We start from the raw sequence: 19,628 nt of genomic DNA, 5'->3' as shown, positions 1-19,628 counted from the left end.
AGAGGAGGAGAACTGGAGCAATCCATTGACGCCAATTTAGAAATTTCGTTGCTAGAATTTGCAATTTCCCAGACTACCCTAGCAACCTTTTATGTGAACTAGCGCGACAAATTTAGTTGCTTTTAATATTTGTATGGACATTTTACCTTTCATTCTTTGAAACCTTTGAAACGCTCCCTCTAAATGACAACATAATTTTATCGTGATACTACTTCAGATGCTACAGGTAATTCACTGCATGTGAAAATCAAACTTGTCTCCCAAACGGTTTTCAACATCAGTTTTAAAATAATCCCCCCGCCCCTCACCTTTTTGTGTCTCTAAATTACAAAATTTTCTCTGCCAGTCTTAGTACCACTTCAGATGCTAATTCACTGCAGGTAAAAATCAAACTTGTCTCCCAAACGGTTTTCAACAGCAGTTTTAAAAAATAATGTCCACCTTTTTGTGTAGTTCTTTCATGGCTTCTTTACTACATAACCACAAAAACAAACGAACACAGATACAAATATAAAGTATTAGATTTAGACGTAGATGAATCAAACAAATTTGTGTTTACATTTATAAAAACGTGATGAGAACCAACCTGATCTAAACTGTCATATTTTGATTATGCATTAGAAATAATTGTATTGTAAAATGCTGAATGTTATTTAAACACAAACTTCGGTGGTTATTTTTTGCAGCAGTTTCATTTGAACAAATCACAAAAATAGACATCACAAACAAAGGAACAAACTAATGACAGTCTGTCACATTTCTCTCTGCACATGAATATGCTGATGCAGCTGCCTGGGTGGGCTCCAGTGGGTCAAATATTTACGACAAGCTTGAAACTGAATATATTTAAAATTACATTCAACGTTAACACAGCAGCACAGGGATTCACTTGACAGGCTGAATGCCTTGATAGATTTATTTCATAACAGGACAAGGGACAGCTGAAAATGCTGCTGCTCAAGTTATGCTTGCTCTTTAATAGTTGTGGTTTTAATGACTTTTAATGTTTTAAGGACAACAATCCTTATGATGAATTTCAAATGCTAACATTTTGTAATGAGACTAACATCCATCCATTTTCTGTACCGCTTTATCCTCAAGGGTTCCGGGCGTGCTGGAACCTATCCCAACTATCTTTGGGCGAGAGGCGGGCTACACCCTGAACTGGTCGTCAGCCAATCACAAGGCACATATAAACAACCAACCATTCACACCTAAGGGCAATTTAGAGTCTTCAACCAACCTACCATGCATGTTTTTGGGATGTGGGAGGAAACCGGAATGCCCGGAGAAAACCCATGCAGACACAGTGAGAACATGCAAACTCCACATAGGCAGGGCCGGGATTTGAACCCCGGTCCTTAGAACTGTGAGGCAGATGTGCTAACCAATCATTCACCGTGCCACCTGAGACAAACATCAAAACTAAATTAATCTAGTTTAAGTAGTTTCACCGTGCCACCTGAGACAAACATCAAAACTAAATTAATCTAGTTTAAGTAGTTTCTCCACTTCCCAACCACAAATGCATCCATCTATGTTATTAATTCAAAGTTGAATATGTACAGCAACTGCAGTTTATTGAACTGAATGCACAGTGATTTTTCATCACATAGGCAAACAAACATATGTAGGTCAATGCAATAGCAATAAAGTGAAATGATCTCCAACCATCAAATGGTATACAAAATGGAGTATGAAATAGACATGGCGTCTACTATTTTTCTGAGGATAAAACATTACTGAGATCATCGTCATCTACTTCAATCTGCAGGTGGACAATAACATTTTTAAGTACAAAAAGGGAACAAGGGAGTTTGGTCTCTGTTTTTAAATAAGCTCCGAGGTGGTCGACAGCAGAACTGATGGAAGATCTCTAGTCGTCTAGAAAGTCATCATCCAGGTTAACATCGCTGGTATCGATGTCGTCCACCTCCAAATTGTCAAGGTCGATTTCCAGCTCTTCCAGAACCTTCACAAACAGGCATAACTTTTGGAACAGCTCTTCATCCAGCGAGACAACTATCATCCCACCCCCCGCACCAAATAAATCAGCACATGAGAATGATAAATTCTACCTTATCTTTTTCTGACTGTGAGAACTCAGGGATTTTTTCCAGAGTCTGTGGAGGGACAGTTTCAGGCTCTAAAGGCATGATTGCAGACTCTGCTGCAACTCCAGGAGCTGCTGACACTAAGGGAGACTCTTTACATTCCTCTGTCTGCAGAATGACAAATTATGTTTAAAAACCCACTTTATTAAAATGCAATGAAAACTCCAGCTAGAAAATTGTCCTGGAGTGGGTGGATAACCCCTACAAACCTCAATAGCAGAAGACTGGAACATCTCTTGGGCCTGGTTTTCTTGAGCCTCCTCAAGAATATTTCTGTCTTCATTTAGCTGAAGTAAAACATAAGAGATGGTTAAAACACAATCACACATTTAAAGTTAGGTACTTTGTGATGCGCTTTTGTTGTAGCAACTCACCGTGACCAGGGGATAATCTTTGGCAGGCCTGGTGGCACCTGAGCAACTTTCTCTGAGGTAAACCTCAGCTGCAAACGCCTCTTTAAGACCAGGAAACAGGTTTTCATACTCGGTGGGGTCTGCTAAGGATTCAGCAGCCTAAACCGCAGAGAGATTGTGTTAGAAAAAAAACGATACAATGGTGTCTTGAGATACAATAATCCCAGTTTACATGCTTTTCAAAATACAGCTGTTCTTTAGCTTTGACATGAGTGTAAATTTGAGATACGAGCGCTGCATGGTGGCAGTGAAGAACTCCTTTCACAATAAGCAGCATATGGCAAATCGTGAACAATTCATCAAAAAACAGCAATCAAGCTGTTAATGCCACTCCCAGTTGAAGTTTAATGTCAAACTAAACATTAATCAAAGAGAACTACACATGTATTTTAAACAACCACACTACTGCCTAAAGAACCGCCTTGCTAGCTTAATGCTAACATACAATGGGAAAACACCATTGATACGCTAACAATTAGCATCAATAGTCAGTTTTAGAACCTGAACACAAGCGGTGGAGCAACAAATGTAGACTTCTAGGCATATATTCTTTATCCTCTATGAAAAATGACTAATATTATAGCTTCTTACAGAGTCACTTCGAGTAGTTGTGTAAATAATGGTTAAATGGTTCAAGATGGCGCCTAACCGTGTGGTCGCCTCGGTTACATGTTCTCTAGTACTGTCTGTGTTCATGTGTTTTACGTTCGTCTTTGGAGACATTACGCAACTCACTTATACAAGGGAAGACTTGCTAAACATTAGGGAAACTACACCGGACTTTTTTTCGCCAACTTTCACAAATCCGCTCAGTTTTTACTCAGTTACTCAGTGGTGCGGCCTACACAACCTGGAGGTGAACACGCTCAAGACTGTAGAGATGATTGTGGGCTTCAGGAAGCATCCTTTGCCACAGGTACCCCTGACGCTGTCCAACTGCCCTGTGTCAAGCGTCGAAACCTTCAAGTTCCTGGGAAAAACAGTCTCTCAGGACCTGAAGTGGGAGACCAACATCAACTCTACCCTCAAAAAGGACCAGCAGAGGATGTACTTCCTGCGGCTGCCGAGGAAACATAGCCTGCCACAATTCTACACAGCACTCATCGAATCAGTCCTGTGTTCATCCATCACATTGATGCTGCCACAAAAAAGGACAAAATCCGACTGCAACGGACAATCAAAACTGCAGAAAAAAAATTGTCGGTATCCCCTACCCACCCTCGAGGACTTGCACGCTGCCAGAACTAAGACAATAGCATGAAAAATCCTCGTGGACCACCCACATCCCGGTCACCACCTCTTCCAGCTCCTTCCCTCAGGTATGCGCTATCGATCAATGCAATCTTAAATTACCAGACATTTTAACAGCTTCTTCCTTCTTGCCATTAACTTCCTAAACAGTTAACTCACAGTTCCACTGTAACATGCTGCCAATTTTGTCTTGTTTGTTGTCACATCTCTTTCAGGCGAGTTATACATTATCCGTGCACTCACTGTAGTAGTCTCGCCACTATTTCCATATCTGTTGTTGACCACTCGCGTGTGAGAAGTATCTGCACCATTTGCACAATTGACACTTTCAGATTATCGCACAACTAGTCACTTTAAACTGCTTAAATTTCTTGACTGCATCATTGTCAAAAAAATAATTTTTTGGGCATTACTGATAACCTTTCATTACTCAGTGACCCTCCGTACTGTGTTTTGGTTTTTATGTCTCAAAAGTATTTTCTGTGAAATGGTTCTCTCTTGTCAGACTAGAGCGGCTCCAACTACAAGAGACAAATTCCTTGTATGTTTTTGACCTACATAGAAAATAAAGCTGATTCTGATCTTTGTTTGCGTCTGCATGACTGTATTGTACTAGTGAGGCGCCGAAATAAAAATTCCATGCCAAAACCAAAAATGAGTAACCCACAGCCGAAAACCGCAACAAAGATATTACTATGCCAATTATTAGTAAAATTACATTTATGGCTATGAATGCAGAGCTGCCAAGTGCCAACCTATGACATTCCAGAACAATTTGTCTGAATTTCCATATTTTAAAAAATACGTCAAGAACATTACCGCAGGACAATTATTGCAGTATATTATGTAATAGGTTAAAAATAATTCAATTGCACAACAATCACTACCCTATAATCGTAATCACTAATAATGTATGGCTTCAATATTTACTTTAATGTATTTATTCTATCAACCTTGTCATGGTGGATGCAGTTGCAGCCAAATGTCTTGCCTTGCATGCTATTTTTGTATTTGTATATTTGTACTTTTAAACGCATAGGCCCCTTTTCTCAGGTCACTTAATTCATTTCTAGTTTTCAGTTCCGGTCCTGTGAGGCTGTGTATTATTTTCTCTCTAGACACTTATTAATTTGCCTCCCTATTTTGCTCTTCAAAGTTGGTTATCGCCTGAGATAACGCAGTTCCAGCCAGACCGATGTGACAAGTGTACTGTATCACCCAATCACTTATTTCAGTATTTTGTGGCGTCATGATAGAAGACATGCTAATTGCTAAACTATGTCTTTCTCCTGTTAATTACTCCTCATTCTCCCTTCCCTTGTCAGAAGTGTAGCTTATTCGCTGCCATGGAGGCGATGATTATTGACTTATGCTGCACTGGTTCCGCACGTGAAGCGTACGTTCACCTCTACAGCTTGGTAAGGTATTATTTATAATAGTATTATTATATTAGCTGTGTTAGCTGTAGCTTGTAGGTAGCTGGGGTGTTGCAATACTGCCCAAACAGCGGAAAACAGGGCGGTTGGGTGACTGGTCAATGTGGAGGTACCTTTTTTTCCCTTTTCTTTTAAATAAAATATAATGTACACAACCACGCTGGTTGCAGTTTTTGCTTGTGTCATAACGACATCCTGTTTCGGCCCTTTTATTTCGGTGGCAAGTCGTTCGGCCCAAAAAAAAAAAAAAATAAAAAAAAATAATTGCACGTTTGGACCATTTTCAGCGGCCCAAAATTTGGTGCATCATTAAGGCAGACACACCAGAAACAGCAGCACAATGAATTGAAGCATTAAATTATGATGCACTAACTGTTGGTTAAATGTTATTACTCAATGTTTTATTAAGTACAGTATTATAGAGTACTATTTTCCTGTTTTAAAATAAACAAAAGTTGGTTTTTAAATCATTTTTACCAGATATGAGTTAAAACCAATTAAATCAGATATCATAAATGCACTAAATGAAACCTAGTGTCAAATTATTTATTACAGCAATATACTTCCGAGTGAACAGAAAAAACAAAGTGCTCACCTTCTGGTTGACCTTGGCCAAGTTTTCTCTCCACAGTTTGACCACACGGGACACCTGGCTGGGTAGGTAAGTGCGCGCCAGGAAAGCAGCTTCAGGTAGGCGGTTGGTTCTGATTAGAAGCTCCAAACACTGATCCAGTCTGTTTGGAAATGATGACAGAACAACAGTTACACCAGTGGCTTTCACGACAAAATCAGGACCCTTCAGTCACATGTGGTACTTACTTCCCTTGCAGGAAGTAGGTCATGAAGGCCACGTTGTTCTTGCCTTCCCTTTCTGCACCCTCGGCCAGCTTGCCCACCATTGGGGCGTTACCGGAAGCGGTGGCGAGGAGGAGTAGGCCACCGTAATCCTGGGCATGATGCAGACACTCCTGGGCCAGGCCAAACTGACACTTACTAATAGCCAGCTCTGCCAACTGCTTCCACTTCTGCTCCGACTTTGAGGGGGAAAGGAGGACATGGAAAGGTTGATTCAGAATGTCTGTAAACAACTGGTGCCAGGATACCACAAATTCAAACTACAGCAGTAGAGGAGAAGACTAGCCAATCAGAGACACCTCGTAAGAAGAAACTCATTCATTCAAACGTGTCACCCTGTGTTCTCAATCACTCCGCCTTGGTCAAATGGCATGAAAGGGTTTGTTGATAAGTGGTGTCATGGGAGAACGCTTTGTTGCCACGTACAGCATTGTTGTGATGTCATGGTGAATTGTCGTTTTATGAATGTACAGAGAATAAACCTGTTTCAACTAAGTGATTATTGTTTAAAAAGAAGAAAATAATTCGACATTGAAGAGTGGTTACATACCAGTGACCAGACTTACAAATTTTTCAAGAAACTAGCTGTTGTTGGGCCGAATTTTATGCTTTGATTTGCGAGCAAAAATGTGAAAAATGTCCTGTGTGGTGGCAGTGAACTCTACTCATAAGCAGCAGTTAGGCAAATGGTGAACCATTAATTAAAAAAAAAAAAAAAAAAAAGGCTTCAAACCTTTTACCGCCACTCACAGTTGAAGTTAACTGTCAAATTACACAAAAAAGTTACACATTAATTTTAAACAACCGCATAGCTTTGCTTCAGATATGTCAGTTTTAGCTTAATGCAAACAATGTATAATGCCGTAGGTGCGTGAATGAATAGCATGTGTATCACGTATATTTGAATACAGATAGTGGAGCAACAGATATAGACTGATAATATAACAATACTCACAGGCATATATTCTTCATCATCTGCAAAGAATGACTAATATTACTGCCGCTTACTGAGGAGTTTTGACTGGCTCCATTTACAGTACATATATAGCATGTCTGAATTATACTGCTCCCAGGTGGCCATGGTGCAAACACCAGAAGCGGCACAATGTCCATTAAATTGAAGCAAAAAAAAAAAAAAAAAAAGTCTTTACATTCTATTTCTTATGTCATTACTGTGTGTTTTTATGCAGTACATTATTAGTGTTGTTAGTCTTATTTTTTTGCAGGAGATTATTACAGTGGTGTTGGTCTTATTTTTATTATACTTACAAAAATCTGTTTTTTTTGAGAGACTGGGATGGTTTATTGGCATTTCCGTTAATTTGGGGAAAGATGATTGAAGAGATGAAAGAGTGAACGATTATTTGAGATAAAGTATGTGAAATTACGAGCATGGTCACTAAACAAATTGAACTCAAGGCACCACTGTATTCTTAAAAAAAGGACTCAAGTTACCTCTGCTTCTACAGCCAGCTGGTAGGCAATCTTCAACTCTCCCAGCTGCAAGGCCAGCTCAAACCTGTGCTCAGGGTCTGTGGACACTGCTAACGCCTGCTGCTTGAAACCCTGGAGATCCGGAAGAAAAAAAAGGAAGAAAAACACGTGAATACGGTAGTAGGCACAGAGGAAGCCCTCAATCAGTCTAACAATCAGGAATTACTAAGGATAATTATTTTACTGAGTTCTGACCTGTTTTTCCAGGAAGTGGGCCACTCTGGTCCGTTGCTCTTTAGGAATTGTGGGAAGTACTTTGTCGGCCATTCCAAAGTCCCTCCTCATGACAGCAGTCTGGTACTCGAGGACTGAGACCAGCAGGGAGTAGCTGACAATGTTGAGCTCCTTGTCTCCCAGGTAGAGACGGTCATCTTTGGGTATGTAACCCAGTAAATACATGGTTCTGCAGGGAGAGGGAACATCTTAAATTATGGAGCATTTCTGTGTTCTGCTATTACTTTACATACAACTGGAGCTGACTTGAAAATAAGTTTAAGGTGACTTGAATGCAATCATAAGTATTTAACCTGTCCAAGTGAGCAATAGTGACAATCTCTCCCCCTACAAAGTAGTTGAGTCTGTTCACAGAGCTGGTGTAGATGAAGCAGTCACCAACCCAGAGTCCAGTCTTCACGATCTCCTGGATCTCTCCCTGGACCTGAACCAGGAGAAAATCCATGAAATTACAAATGTAATGTGGTATCATTGTGTGAAAGCTGACACAATTTATGAGAACATGTTTACTCTACAGTGTACAGCACTGAGGTCTACTGAAGGATGCAGCGTAATTAAGAGCAAGAATAAGAGGCTGAGAACGACCCCCAACTAAGCTCTTGTAATAGTTGTTGTTCCTACTAAACAGAGAGAATATATGGCTGCGAGTGTTGTTGTATGCTCTGTCTGTATGTGTTGCTGCTACATGTGTTAAAGTTTTTTAAAGTTTATAGTTACATTACATCTATGGTAATCTCTGTTAGCCCGACTATGGTGTTTCACATATGTTAGCATTGAGCGAGGAGACTTTTGTTGATAAAATGAAATGGTTTGGTTGAACATTTTGGCATTTACAAATGTTTCACTCTTTTGTTTTATTTGTCAGTTTTATAGTACATTATAACTGGGATTGACCAAAAAAAACAAAAACATCTTGAGGCAAGGGCACTTTGCCTCTTATTTGGAGAACTGTAAGCAAGGGAGTGAGAACAGGTGCTAAGGAATACTTTAAAAAGTGTGTTTTAATACATCTAAAAAACATGTCTCTCTTTAGATCAGATTTTCGTCTATTGCGGGTCGGCCTATATTGTATCTACCGCAATAAAAAGGAAGACGGAGGAGGGTTCACTGTACCATAATGAACAGGCTCATAATGAGGGAAATAGACACAAACCTCGAAAGCATCCTCAATGCCGTCCTCAGTCACTCCTTCGTTGTTCTCTTGTGAGGCAGCTACTTTATCGGCCATGTACCGAAGGATGAAGAAAGACTCTTCGGTAGCAATGCAGACCAACTCGCCAGAGTCTGACCAGAAGATCTGCACACAGGACCAAAAAAAAATAAAAAAAATAAAAAAAAAAAAAAAAAAAAAAAAGCTAGAATCAGACTGCTTGGGTTAATAGTAAACCACCTTACTAAACATTAATAAAACAAACGTAGACCTGAAAGTAGCAACATGACAAGTAGCCGGCATTGTGGAATTAGCCGGCATTGTGGACTTAGCCGGCATTGTGGACTTAGCACTTCAAACACCTCGAAAATCTTCTAACAAATAAAAAACAATTGATTATGAAAGTACATTACCTATTCTAATCCCCATGCTGTTTCTCTCACGAATAATCCATTTGTGTTTTAGGTTTTTAGGGCACATAACATCCTTTGAAAAGTCACACTAATTTTGACTTGTCAACATAATTGCAACCTGTACAAGCTTATTGGTGAATATTTTCAACTAAAACTTGTCAGCTAATCGGAGAAGGGGTTCCCGAAGTAGCTGACAAAACAAAAGGGTTGAAAACATATGTTGAGAAATAATAGTTATACTGTTTCACTCTAATTTGAAGGTGTTTTTGACCAGATTTTCTATAGGCCATAGCACACAAAAGCACTTCCCATTTTTTATTTTTGCAAAAAAATAAATAAATAAATAAAAATAAAAAATAACATAAAAAAGCATTTCTCCGGGACCCATCACCGGACTTTCTAAATTCTTGGTGCGTTGTACAAAGGTTGAAGTGGCCATTCCAACCAAACAATTACACCGTAATTTTTGGAAAATCTTATCAGGTTTTCTATTGAAAGAGAAACAGACAAATCTTACATGTTTAGGTTGGATCTCAATGCGGCGGATCAGCTCGGTGTTCTCCCAATCATAAAATGCCAAACCATTCACTGACCTCACCCCAAGCAAGAAACCTCCATAGATGCCTACAGGGTCCAAAAAAAAAACATATTGGTTGTTGTTTTTACCACCAATTATGCAACAATAACCTATTGAACCACAAGTTTGCTTCACGACAGCATTGCCATACCCTCAGCTCCAAAGTCAGGCTTAAATGATTTCTTTTCTTTGAAATTCTTGAAGATTTTTACAACACTGTTGCTTTCTCTAATCGCATATCTGTTAAAAAGAGGCAGATTAACTATTACATATGCACTTAAACATAAATAAGACAATTATATGACAGTAGGGATTGTCTGCTGCTGTCATTTTCCACAACTACATAAGCACTGAATAGAACATTTCCTCATACTGTGGCTACTGAGCAGTAAAGCATCCCAGACACACTTAACAGTGAACACTTACTCAGATGAGTCATGTGCCCAAGCAAATTCCTGTGCTGAGCCGAAGCTCTTGTTCCTCAGAGCCATGGCAGTATAGATGATGTACTCTCCATCGCCACACACTACAACAAACCTGTAAATGAGAGCTTGAAATGAGACCAGGTCACTCACCGAGAGATTGAAATTGTTTGTGCACATTCCACATACCTCCCGTTAGGGTTATGCTGGATTGTTTGGGGGTATATCTCACAACTGCCCATGTCTTTCACAGCCAGTGGGAGCCTCTCTCCATCCTTGATCTCAGCATCACCCATTGCCTTCAAGTTGGCCTGCTGTATTTCACTGTGCTTGGCCCAAATAATCTTACCGCTGGTGTCCATTGACATGGCCGGCTCCTCGCGGCCCACCTGAAGAGAAAACCAACACAACAGCTGCAATTGAGAACGCTTTTTTTGTATGCATGAAAGCAATGTGAAGACTCCTTTTCTATCACCTGCACGACGACTTATAATACAGTAACAAGGTACAGTGCTACCTTGGCAAGCTCCCTAAATTACATGTTTTCAAGTTACAAGATAATGCTTAAGCCCTTGCAAGTGGGCAAGGCGAGCCACAATTGACAATGCACTTTCAGCTGTTTATTTAATAGGAAAAACAGCCAAACACATAAATGTGAAATGAGAGCACCCAGAAGGAGCTGCTGAAGGCCTAAACTCATGCCTCGAGGCGAACACACAGACTAACCTAACCACTAAGTCAACCCAAATTCACCTTCTTGAAGTCAGTCACTGGACCACACCACTTAAAGGTACACTTCTAACACACAAATATTACAGTAGTACACTGTATAAAACCAGTTTATTCTTTCACATTCTTTTTTTATGTTTCATTATGGTTTTATACAATATAATTGTATTTGTCTATCAAAGGAAAGTTTTTTTTGGGGGGGGGGGGGGGCTGGAACAGATTTAAATTAATTAAAATTTCAATTAATTTAATGGTCAAAATTGATTTTTTTATATGAGTATATTGAGTTATAAGCTTGGTCCCGGAACAAAATAACCTTGTATGCCAAGGTATCACTGTCACTCACATTAAGAAAATTTACTTGCTGGAGCTGTGTGACTTCACTGACTAAAAACACTGTTCTTTTACTCACTTTGATAATGATGCTGCCTTCATCATAGCCCAGTGCTACATTGTTGGAGCCCCTGAGGCCGCACACACACCACACTCGCTCCATACCGTAGTTGAGGGTACTCTCCAAGCGGTATGTGCTAGAGTGCCAAATGCGTACCGTACCTTCAGTGAGAGATAACGTTGTGCAAAGCAAAGATTAATATAGCTGTTGGAAGGGAACAGAACACAAGACATTCCAGCTCACCGTCCTCTGACCCGGTGATTATTATTGGCAGCTCTGGGTGGAAGCTCACGCATGAGACGTTCTGGGCATGGCCCTCCAACGTCTGAACACAGGTCTTGTTCTAGAACACCGGTAAATTCCAGATAAATTATTTGTAGGGATGTCCCAATCACACATTTTCACACGAGTCCAAGTCTTTTGATCTGCCCGATTCGATACATAAAAATTATATATATAAAAAAATATATATCTAGCTTTTCCCAAACAAAGAATTTTGATCACCCTTAAAACAGGAAAATGTTTGTCTAATTTCATGTCAGTCAGGGAAAAAAATATCTGCTATTCCTGATGTGGGTGCCTTGGCCTCTTTGGGGCAGTGTGGTACGATGCAAGCATGGAGCTACTCATGTTCTGTAAACTACGAAAGAATAGAAGATTGTTGTGATAAAACAACGGATTTTTCACAGATTAAGAAGAACATATGCCTTCGAGTATTGTTACATTACCTGTCTGTATGTGTTACTACGGAGTTCGTGTATAAATATTTGTTATTTGAAAGTAAATCCCCGTGATGTAATCTAGCCAGCCCGTCAATGGGGTTTTCAACTGACTGTTAGCATTATGATGGCAATTTCTAAAATGAACGTGTCTTGTTTAGAAATATAGAATGTGTTCTAAGATGAACGAGTCTTGTGTAGAAATATGCAATGTGTGTAATTCTTTTTGTTGTGTTTAGTTTCACAGTAAACTACACTTGGGGTGTCATTAAACAGTTTAAAGCACGCTCGCGGGGGGCATATGAGAAACCACCCCTCGGTTGAATGATTAGAATTTTGTCAACTCTGTGCTTTAATGACAAGGGGTGGTGACACAAGAAACAGTAAATAGTCAAATACCAGAGTCTGTTATTAGAGTGAGGTAGTGAAAGATGCCGCATAACAATTTTCAAGTTAGCAGCATAATATCCATCCATCTTCTAATGAAATAAAAATATGCATGTTACATGATGCCCCCTTAACATTTCCCCACTGTTTCCAAGTACTTTGCATCTCTTCTAAGATCAGTTCAAGGGGGAAAGTCTGAATAAGTGAGTGAGTGAAAGGGTGAGCCTCGAGCCAGTAAACAAAGAGAAAGAGAAGAAGCAACTGAGCATCCAAGCAGGTGTTTGCCAGGGCTTTTCAAAATTGTTTGTTGTTTTTTTGTATGTCTTAACACTTACTGCATGACAGTTTTGTTTTGTGATTGCAGCTTATCGTTTCAACTTTCATTTTGGTGTATACTCTCACTTTATGACTTGATGATCCTAGATGTATGGTAGTAATCACTCATTTTGTCCTTGTATATATTTTTTGTTTGGGTTTTTTCAGGTAATTGATTACGCGATGAATAATGGTCCAAAACAACATCAAATGCAAAATTTTGAATAAAATTGCATTGGTGGCTGTCTGGCTCCCCACAGCGTGCATGAAGTTGGCCAGTCTCTCAACAACATCCGGGCCACTTTTTGCTTCTGTCCACCTCTGGGTCCGTGAGGCCTTTGTTACCGGGCCACATAGAAAGAATGACCAATTTATATAATTTCCGTTGTATTGCGTTGTCACGTGTCAAATGTATCTTATTTTGAAACGTTCACAAACAAAACCTTTTTCCTTTTCAAAAGAAAAAAGGTCACCTGAGGAGCCAGAAGAAGAGCCTACGACAAAGAAAAAAAAAAAAGCTGTTTTTATCCGTTATGTCTTATGGTGAGTTGTATTTTTCATGCATTTAACATTTGTTTTTAAGGCGGTCGTGTTAATTTATTTTTGCTGTATATATATATATATGCCACACCTTGACAGTCGGTCTGTGAAAAAAAATGCCTGCTCCAAACCGGTCTGCAGTACAAAAAAGGTTGGGGACCACTGACTTATATTATACTGGGACTAAAAAAATAGCCTGAAAAGTTACATTGTTTAATATAAAATGAAGCTATTACCATTCCATTTGGCAAGATCTTTGTACCTTTTGGATTATTTTACCTTTGTGACATTTTAAATGTCCGATAATGAATAAAATCGATCTTTTTCACCCAATCTCAAGCAACTGAAAATCACGTGATCGACCCCGATTTTCAATCACGATCGGATCGGGACATCCCTAATTATCTGTTGAGGCAGTATGGGACAGTCATTAAAAACATTGTTTAGACAAAAAAGCCTGTATCATGCTTAAGCACTTCTTACTTTTTCGGTTAGCAGGACAAAAACGGTAACAAAACAGATGCTGTACCTGGTAGTCCCAGATTTTGACCTGACGGTCATCAGCTCCTGATATCAGGTAGGGCTTGTCTCCTCCACTGTAATAGTCAATGCAATTGACCCCTTTCTCATGGCCTTCCAAAGTGAAGTTGGGAGATGATGAGCCTAGCTGCCAAACCTGAAACAACAAAAATGGTAAATGGACTCCACTTCCATAGCGCTTTATCTACACCATCACAGTGCCCAAAGCGCGTTACAAAGTACACGACTAAATGAATTATTTCAATACCTTGATAGAACAATATGGAACATTCTACATTTTTTAGGCACTGGATCTCATTAGATGAGTGGTCATACAAAATGTGTTGGCTCTCCAAGTATCACCATAATTACCAACATAGAAAGTGAGTAGCTTAATATGTCCAAATGTTCATTAAAAACAAGGCGGAGGTTTTATTCTTAAAAAATATATTTAATATACATTTAATATGCACAGTTTGAACATTAACACTACACTTAATTAGAAAAAAATAAAATGGGAAAATGTTAAATATTAATTTATAAAAGGCACTAAAGTGAATTTAGAGATGTGTCTAAATACATTAGACGTTTGAAAATAATGGCTAAAAAAACCGTGCAGAGAGAGAGATGGGTGAAATGAGGAAATAAAACAAATCATATTTCACAAATTCAGTTTCCCTGATTTTACGGCAGTGGCTAAAACTGCTCCCAGTAAAGGACTTCGGGTCCAGCATGAGTCCTGTCTCCCCAGCTATGTAAAAACTTAAGCGCCTTTGTTCGCATCAGCGGTTATCCGGTGCAATTGTGACATGCAGTAAGCAAGCTAGCTATATCTACACCCAAAAATCCATCTTCCCTTCAGATAGTTCGCTGTCTAGGCTGGCTAGAGCGCTTATTTTTTTAGCTGTGAGTGCGTGTACATCATGGAGAGAAAGGTGCAAGAGCAAGGAGGGCGTTAAAAGTAAGATGTGACAGCCATTGTGTGGAATGGGGCTTCACGTTAGCTTGGCTGCTTTAGAGCACACTGTTGTCACGGCATGGAAAAGTCCTGTGACGACCCGGTGGGATATACAGTGGGTACGGAAAGTATTCAGACCCCCTTAAATTTTTTTACTCTTTGTTATATTGCACCCATTTGCTAAAATCATTTAAGTTCATTTTTTTCTTCATTAATGTACTCATAGCACCTCATATTGACAGAAAAAAAGACTTGCTGAATTTTCTGCAGATTTATTTAAAAAAAAAAACTTAAATATCACACAGCCATAAGTATTCAGACCCTTTGCTCAGTATTTAGTAGAAGCACCCTTTTGAGCTAATACAGCCATGAGGCTTTTTGGGGATGATGCAAAATGTTTTTCAGATCTGGATTTGGGGATCCTCTGCCATTTGGTGGACAGCCCTTTTCAGGTCTCTCCAGAGATGCTCAATTGGGTTAAAGTCAGGGCTCTGGCTGGGCCATTCAAAAACAGTCACGGATTTGTTCTGAAGCCACTCCGTTATTTTAGCTGTGTGCTTAGGGTCATTGTCTTGTTGAAAGGTGAACCTTTGCCCCAGTCTGAGGTCTTGAGCACTCTGGAGAAGGTTTTCGTCCAGGATATCCCTGTACTTGGCCGCATTCATCTTTCCTTCGATTGCAACCACTCGTCCTGTCCCTGCAGCTGAAAAACACGCCCACAGCATGATGCTGCCACCACCATGCTTCACTGTTGGGACTGTATTGGACAGGTGATGAGCAGTGCCTGGTTTTCTCCACACATACCACTTAAAATTAAGGCCAAAAAGTTCTATCTTGGTCTCATCAGACCAGAGAATCTTATTTCTCCCCATCTTGGAGTCCTTCAGGTGTTTTTCTTGGCAAATTCCATGCGGGCTTGTCTCTTGCACTGAGGAGAGGCTTCCGTCGGGCCACTCTGCCATAAAGCCCAAACTGGTGGAGCGCTACAGTGATGGTTGACTTTCTAGAACTTTCTTCCATCTCCTGACTGCATCTCTGGAGCTCAGCCACAGTGATCTTTGGGTTCTTCTTTACCTCTCTCACCAAGGCTCTTCTCCGATTGCTCAGTTTGGCCGAACGGCCAGCTCTAGGAAGGGTTCTGGTCGTCCCAAATGGCTTCCATTTAAGGATTATGGAAGCAAATGTGTTCTTAGGAACCTCAAGTGCAGCAGAAATGTTTTTGCACCATTGGCCAGATCTGTGCCTTGCCACAATTCTGTCTCTGAGCTCTTCAGGCACTTCCTTTGACATGATTATTTGCTCTGACATGCACTGTGAGCTGTAAGGTCTTATATAGACAGGTGTGTGGCTTTCCTAATCAAGTCCAAGCAGTACAATCAAACACAGCTGGACTCCAATAATGAAGGTGTAGAACCATCTCAAGGATGATCAGAAGAAATGGACAGCACCCGAGTAAATAGAGTGTCACAGCAAAGGGTCTGAATACTTATGGCTGTGTGATTTAATAAATCAGCAAAAATTTCAACAATTTTTTTTCTGTCAATATGGGGTGCTGTGTGTACATTAATGAGGAAAAAAATGAAAAATTATTTTAACAAATGGCTGCAATATAACAAAGTGAAAAATTTACAGGGGTCTGAAAACTTTCCGTACCCACTGTATATACATACACAAATGAAAATTTAATTTCTAATTTAATTTAATAAATTGTTTTAGAACTATACTTAAATGTACTGTACTGGATTCAAAAAAGTTAAACTCACTAACATTAGGCACAGTTTAAACATTTAATTCAGTGATTCTTTCGCATACCACTATTGATACTAATACTGTATTTTGAGAACAACTACATGATTACACAGGTGTTGTGGTTGGAATAAGAACAACTTCTTCCTACCTTAATAGTCCTGTCTAGGGAGGCACTTGCAAACTGATTATTGTCTTTAGGGTTGATGACAATCTGCATGACATAGTGCGTGTGACCCTCAAACACCTGGCTGCAGGACCACTTCTTGTCCCAGTCCCACAGCTTGATCAACATATCGTCTACAAAAAGATGGGCACAGCGTTTCAGAAGGGCACTGCTGGCGGAATAGATTTATCTGTTTGTTGGTGTGAATTACAAGAAGAAGCATACCGCTGCTGGTGAGGATGTAGGGCTGGGTTGGGTGCACAGCAATGCAACGGATGTAGTCAGAGTGGGCCTCAAACATGTGAACACGCTCCAAGGTGTTGTAGTTGAACACACGGATCTGCATATCATCCTACCAAGAGAGAAGATTTTTTTTTATTTTATTTTTTTTAAGAACCTAACCATTAATAATCAGGAAATAACATTCTGACAAAATATTCTCTTGGTATCAGTCCATTTAGGAAAATAAAAGGATATTAAAACCTAGTTATCAAAAGAAAACAAGTGTGACAACAGTGCTTAAGATAGTCTTGCCTTGACTTATGAGTTCATATCATTCTGTGACCAACCTTGTAACCAAAACATCTAAAATCACGCTCATTGAAATAAATGGAAATGCCAACCTGTTCCAGAGCCCCAAAAAACATCAACATTTTACTTTTTAACAATATACAGTAAATACATAATTTAATGGCATGCAAAGAAACAGTTTGTGCATAATGATAGACAACACTTATTTCTCTTTATTTTGTTTAGTGTTTAACGGGGAGAGGCAATAAACAGCTTGAAGCCTGTTTTTTAAAAAATTGATCACCATCTGTCCAACTGCTGCTTGTTGTAAAGTTCACTGCCACCATAGCTAGCACTCATAACCCATTTTTGTTCACAACTCAAGACAATTAAAATATATGTATATAACCGAATGAGTGATGTTTCGCATCTCAAAAATCTTATGAGTCGGGTCACTTGTCAGTGAAGGTACCAACTGTAGATAGCTAATTTATTTATTCTGTAACAAAACCGAAGACAGTAATTTACAATAGCCCCCAAAAATGATGCTATATATTGGGTCCTCAATCCTAAAGCAAAATGCAACCCGAATCTGTATGTAGGAATGTGCCGTAGTCTATCACTAACATAGTATTAAAGTCATAATTAAAGTAAATATTTGGATGAAAAACAATTGTAAGCCATAAATATGAAACATCCATCCATCCATTTTCTTTACCGCTTATCCCCACTACGGTTGCGGGCTGCTGGAGCCTATCCCAGTTATCTTCAATCAAATAAAAACACAGCAAGTGTGGGGTAACTCAGCATGTCTTCTTATGTTGCATGATATATTCTTACACCATTACTCAAAGCAGTTCATTATGTGCCATTTGTAATTTCAAAATGTCCTTTGCCCGGTACCCCCCTGAAACCTTTTAAGTCTGGTGGTGTTAAAAGCACATCAAAGATACTTACTGCTCCTGTGATGACCCAGTTCTTCCTGGCTACAAATTTGGACGCTCTGACAGGAAGGTCACACACCTCAAAGGTCTTCACCAGAGTCTGCCCAAAAAACATTTCAAATGTTACATTTTCATCTTAACCAAAAAACAAAGTTAGTCTAACATCGAAAAAGCACATTTTGGTCCATTTTTGTTTTTTAACCTGTGTTTCGTGGTTCCACACGCAGACGCTGCCGTTGTACAGACTGGCCAGCATCCACGGCTCTGTTGGGTGAAGGTCCACGCTCTTTACACGGTCAGACCTGGCTGTCAACCTCCGCTTAATGTCAAGCCTCAGCGGCTGAAAAAAAAAAATGGGTTAATACATGTCGTTTCTATGCACACACGTCCGTTGTCACTACTTTAAAAATGTAAAATTGACGTACAATTTATGACAGATAGCCAGGCCACAGAACGAACTTACCAATGATAAAATCATACGGGTCATTGGGTTGTTTAAATCTATTGGGTATCAAACTTTACAACGTCATTTGACAACATTAAACTATTTAACAGCCGAGGTTTGCACACACGCTAACTTAGCCGCTCAGCTAATACCATGAATGCCTTGTTGGATATTTTCACAAAAAACACACAAAGTCAGCAAAGCAAGATGAAAGCTGAGGAAATAAAACATGATATACTCTACTTTGTGTGTTTCTCACCATTTTTAATCACCGTTTCGTCGACACAAGACCAGGAAAATGTATAGCGAGATACAAACGTTCCGATTTAAGTCAACACCACTGGACACTGACGTGGAACTTCCGGGGATTTATAATCTCGCGAGAGCTGGAACCTAAAACGGCTGATGTGACGTGGCGACCAGCATAGGAGAGTGGGCTCGCGTACAATATACTTTTTTGGGCAAATAAAAACAAACTATTTAGGTTATGGTTATGGAGGAGTTAGTTGTAAACATTTCATAACAATAACGAGGACTATATATATCTTTATGGACTATATTATTAAAACATCTTTCTTCTAATATACCACGCCTCCACCAATCTTTAATGAACGCAAAATAATGCCAGGAAAATGTTTGTTTGTTGTTGTTGTTGTTTCAAGTAGTAATTAACTTTGAAAAAAAATAATAAATCGGCCTGGACGACCCCGAGTCAAATATATATTTTTTAGTTTAAAAAAGACATATTTGCAATTTAAATGTAAAAAACTAGAAATGCGCCTTCATGTTAATTAAAGTCTCTCTAAATATAAACATATATCAAGGAAAACATCCATCCATCCATTTTCTGAGCTGCTTCTCCTCACTAGGGTCGCAGGCGTGCTGGAGCCTATCCCA

The 19,628-nt window shown here is 39.5% G+C and overlaps 1 protein-coding gene across 1 annotated transcript; it reads right to left on the bottom strand.

The window, feature by feature from the left end:
- Positions 1–1,559: 1,559 nt before the first annotated feature.
- copb2 (COPI coat complex subunit beta 2) lies at positions 1,560–19,132 on the bottom strand. The gene is made up of 22 exons (XM_061796412.1): positions 18,991–19,132; positions 18,489–18,626; positions 18,300–18,386; positions 17,058–17,184; positions 16,818–16,966; positions 13,973–14,119; positions 11,726–11,825; positions 11,501–11,643; positions 10,549–10,748; positions 10,364–10,474; positions 10,089–10,177; positions 9,878–9,984; positions 8,951–9,094; positions 8,091–8,221; positions 7,759–7,966; positions 7,525–7,635; positions 6,034–6,248; positions 5,810–5,948; positions 2,489–2,626; positions 2,324–2,401; positions 2,079–2,222; positions 1,560–1,972 (listed from the first exon to the last, which is right to left on the bottom strand). The coding sequence occupies exons 1-22, from the start codon at positions 18,991–18,993 to the stop codon at positions 1,877–1,879; spliced, it is 2,805 nt and encodes a 934-aa protein (XP_061652396.1). The 5' UTR covers positions 18,994–19,132; the 3' UTR covers positions 1,560–1,876.
- Between the last annotated feature and the right edge of the window lie 496 nt (positions 19,133–19,628).

The sequence above is a fragment of the Phyllopteryx taeniolatus genome, chromosome 14 (assembly GCF_024500385.1).
Source record: "Phyllopteryx taeniolatus isolate TA_2022b chromosome 14, UOR_Ptae_1.2, whole genome shotgun sequence".
NCBI classification, from domain to species: Eukaryota; Metazoa; Chordata; class Actinopteri; order Syngnathiformes; family Syngnathidae; genus Phyllopteryx; species Phyllopteryx taeniolatus.
Note: the sequence above shows the minus strand (reverse complement) of the source record. Positions and strands in the feature narration are given on the sequence as shown.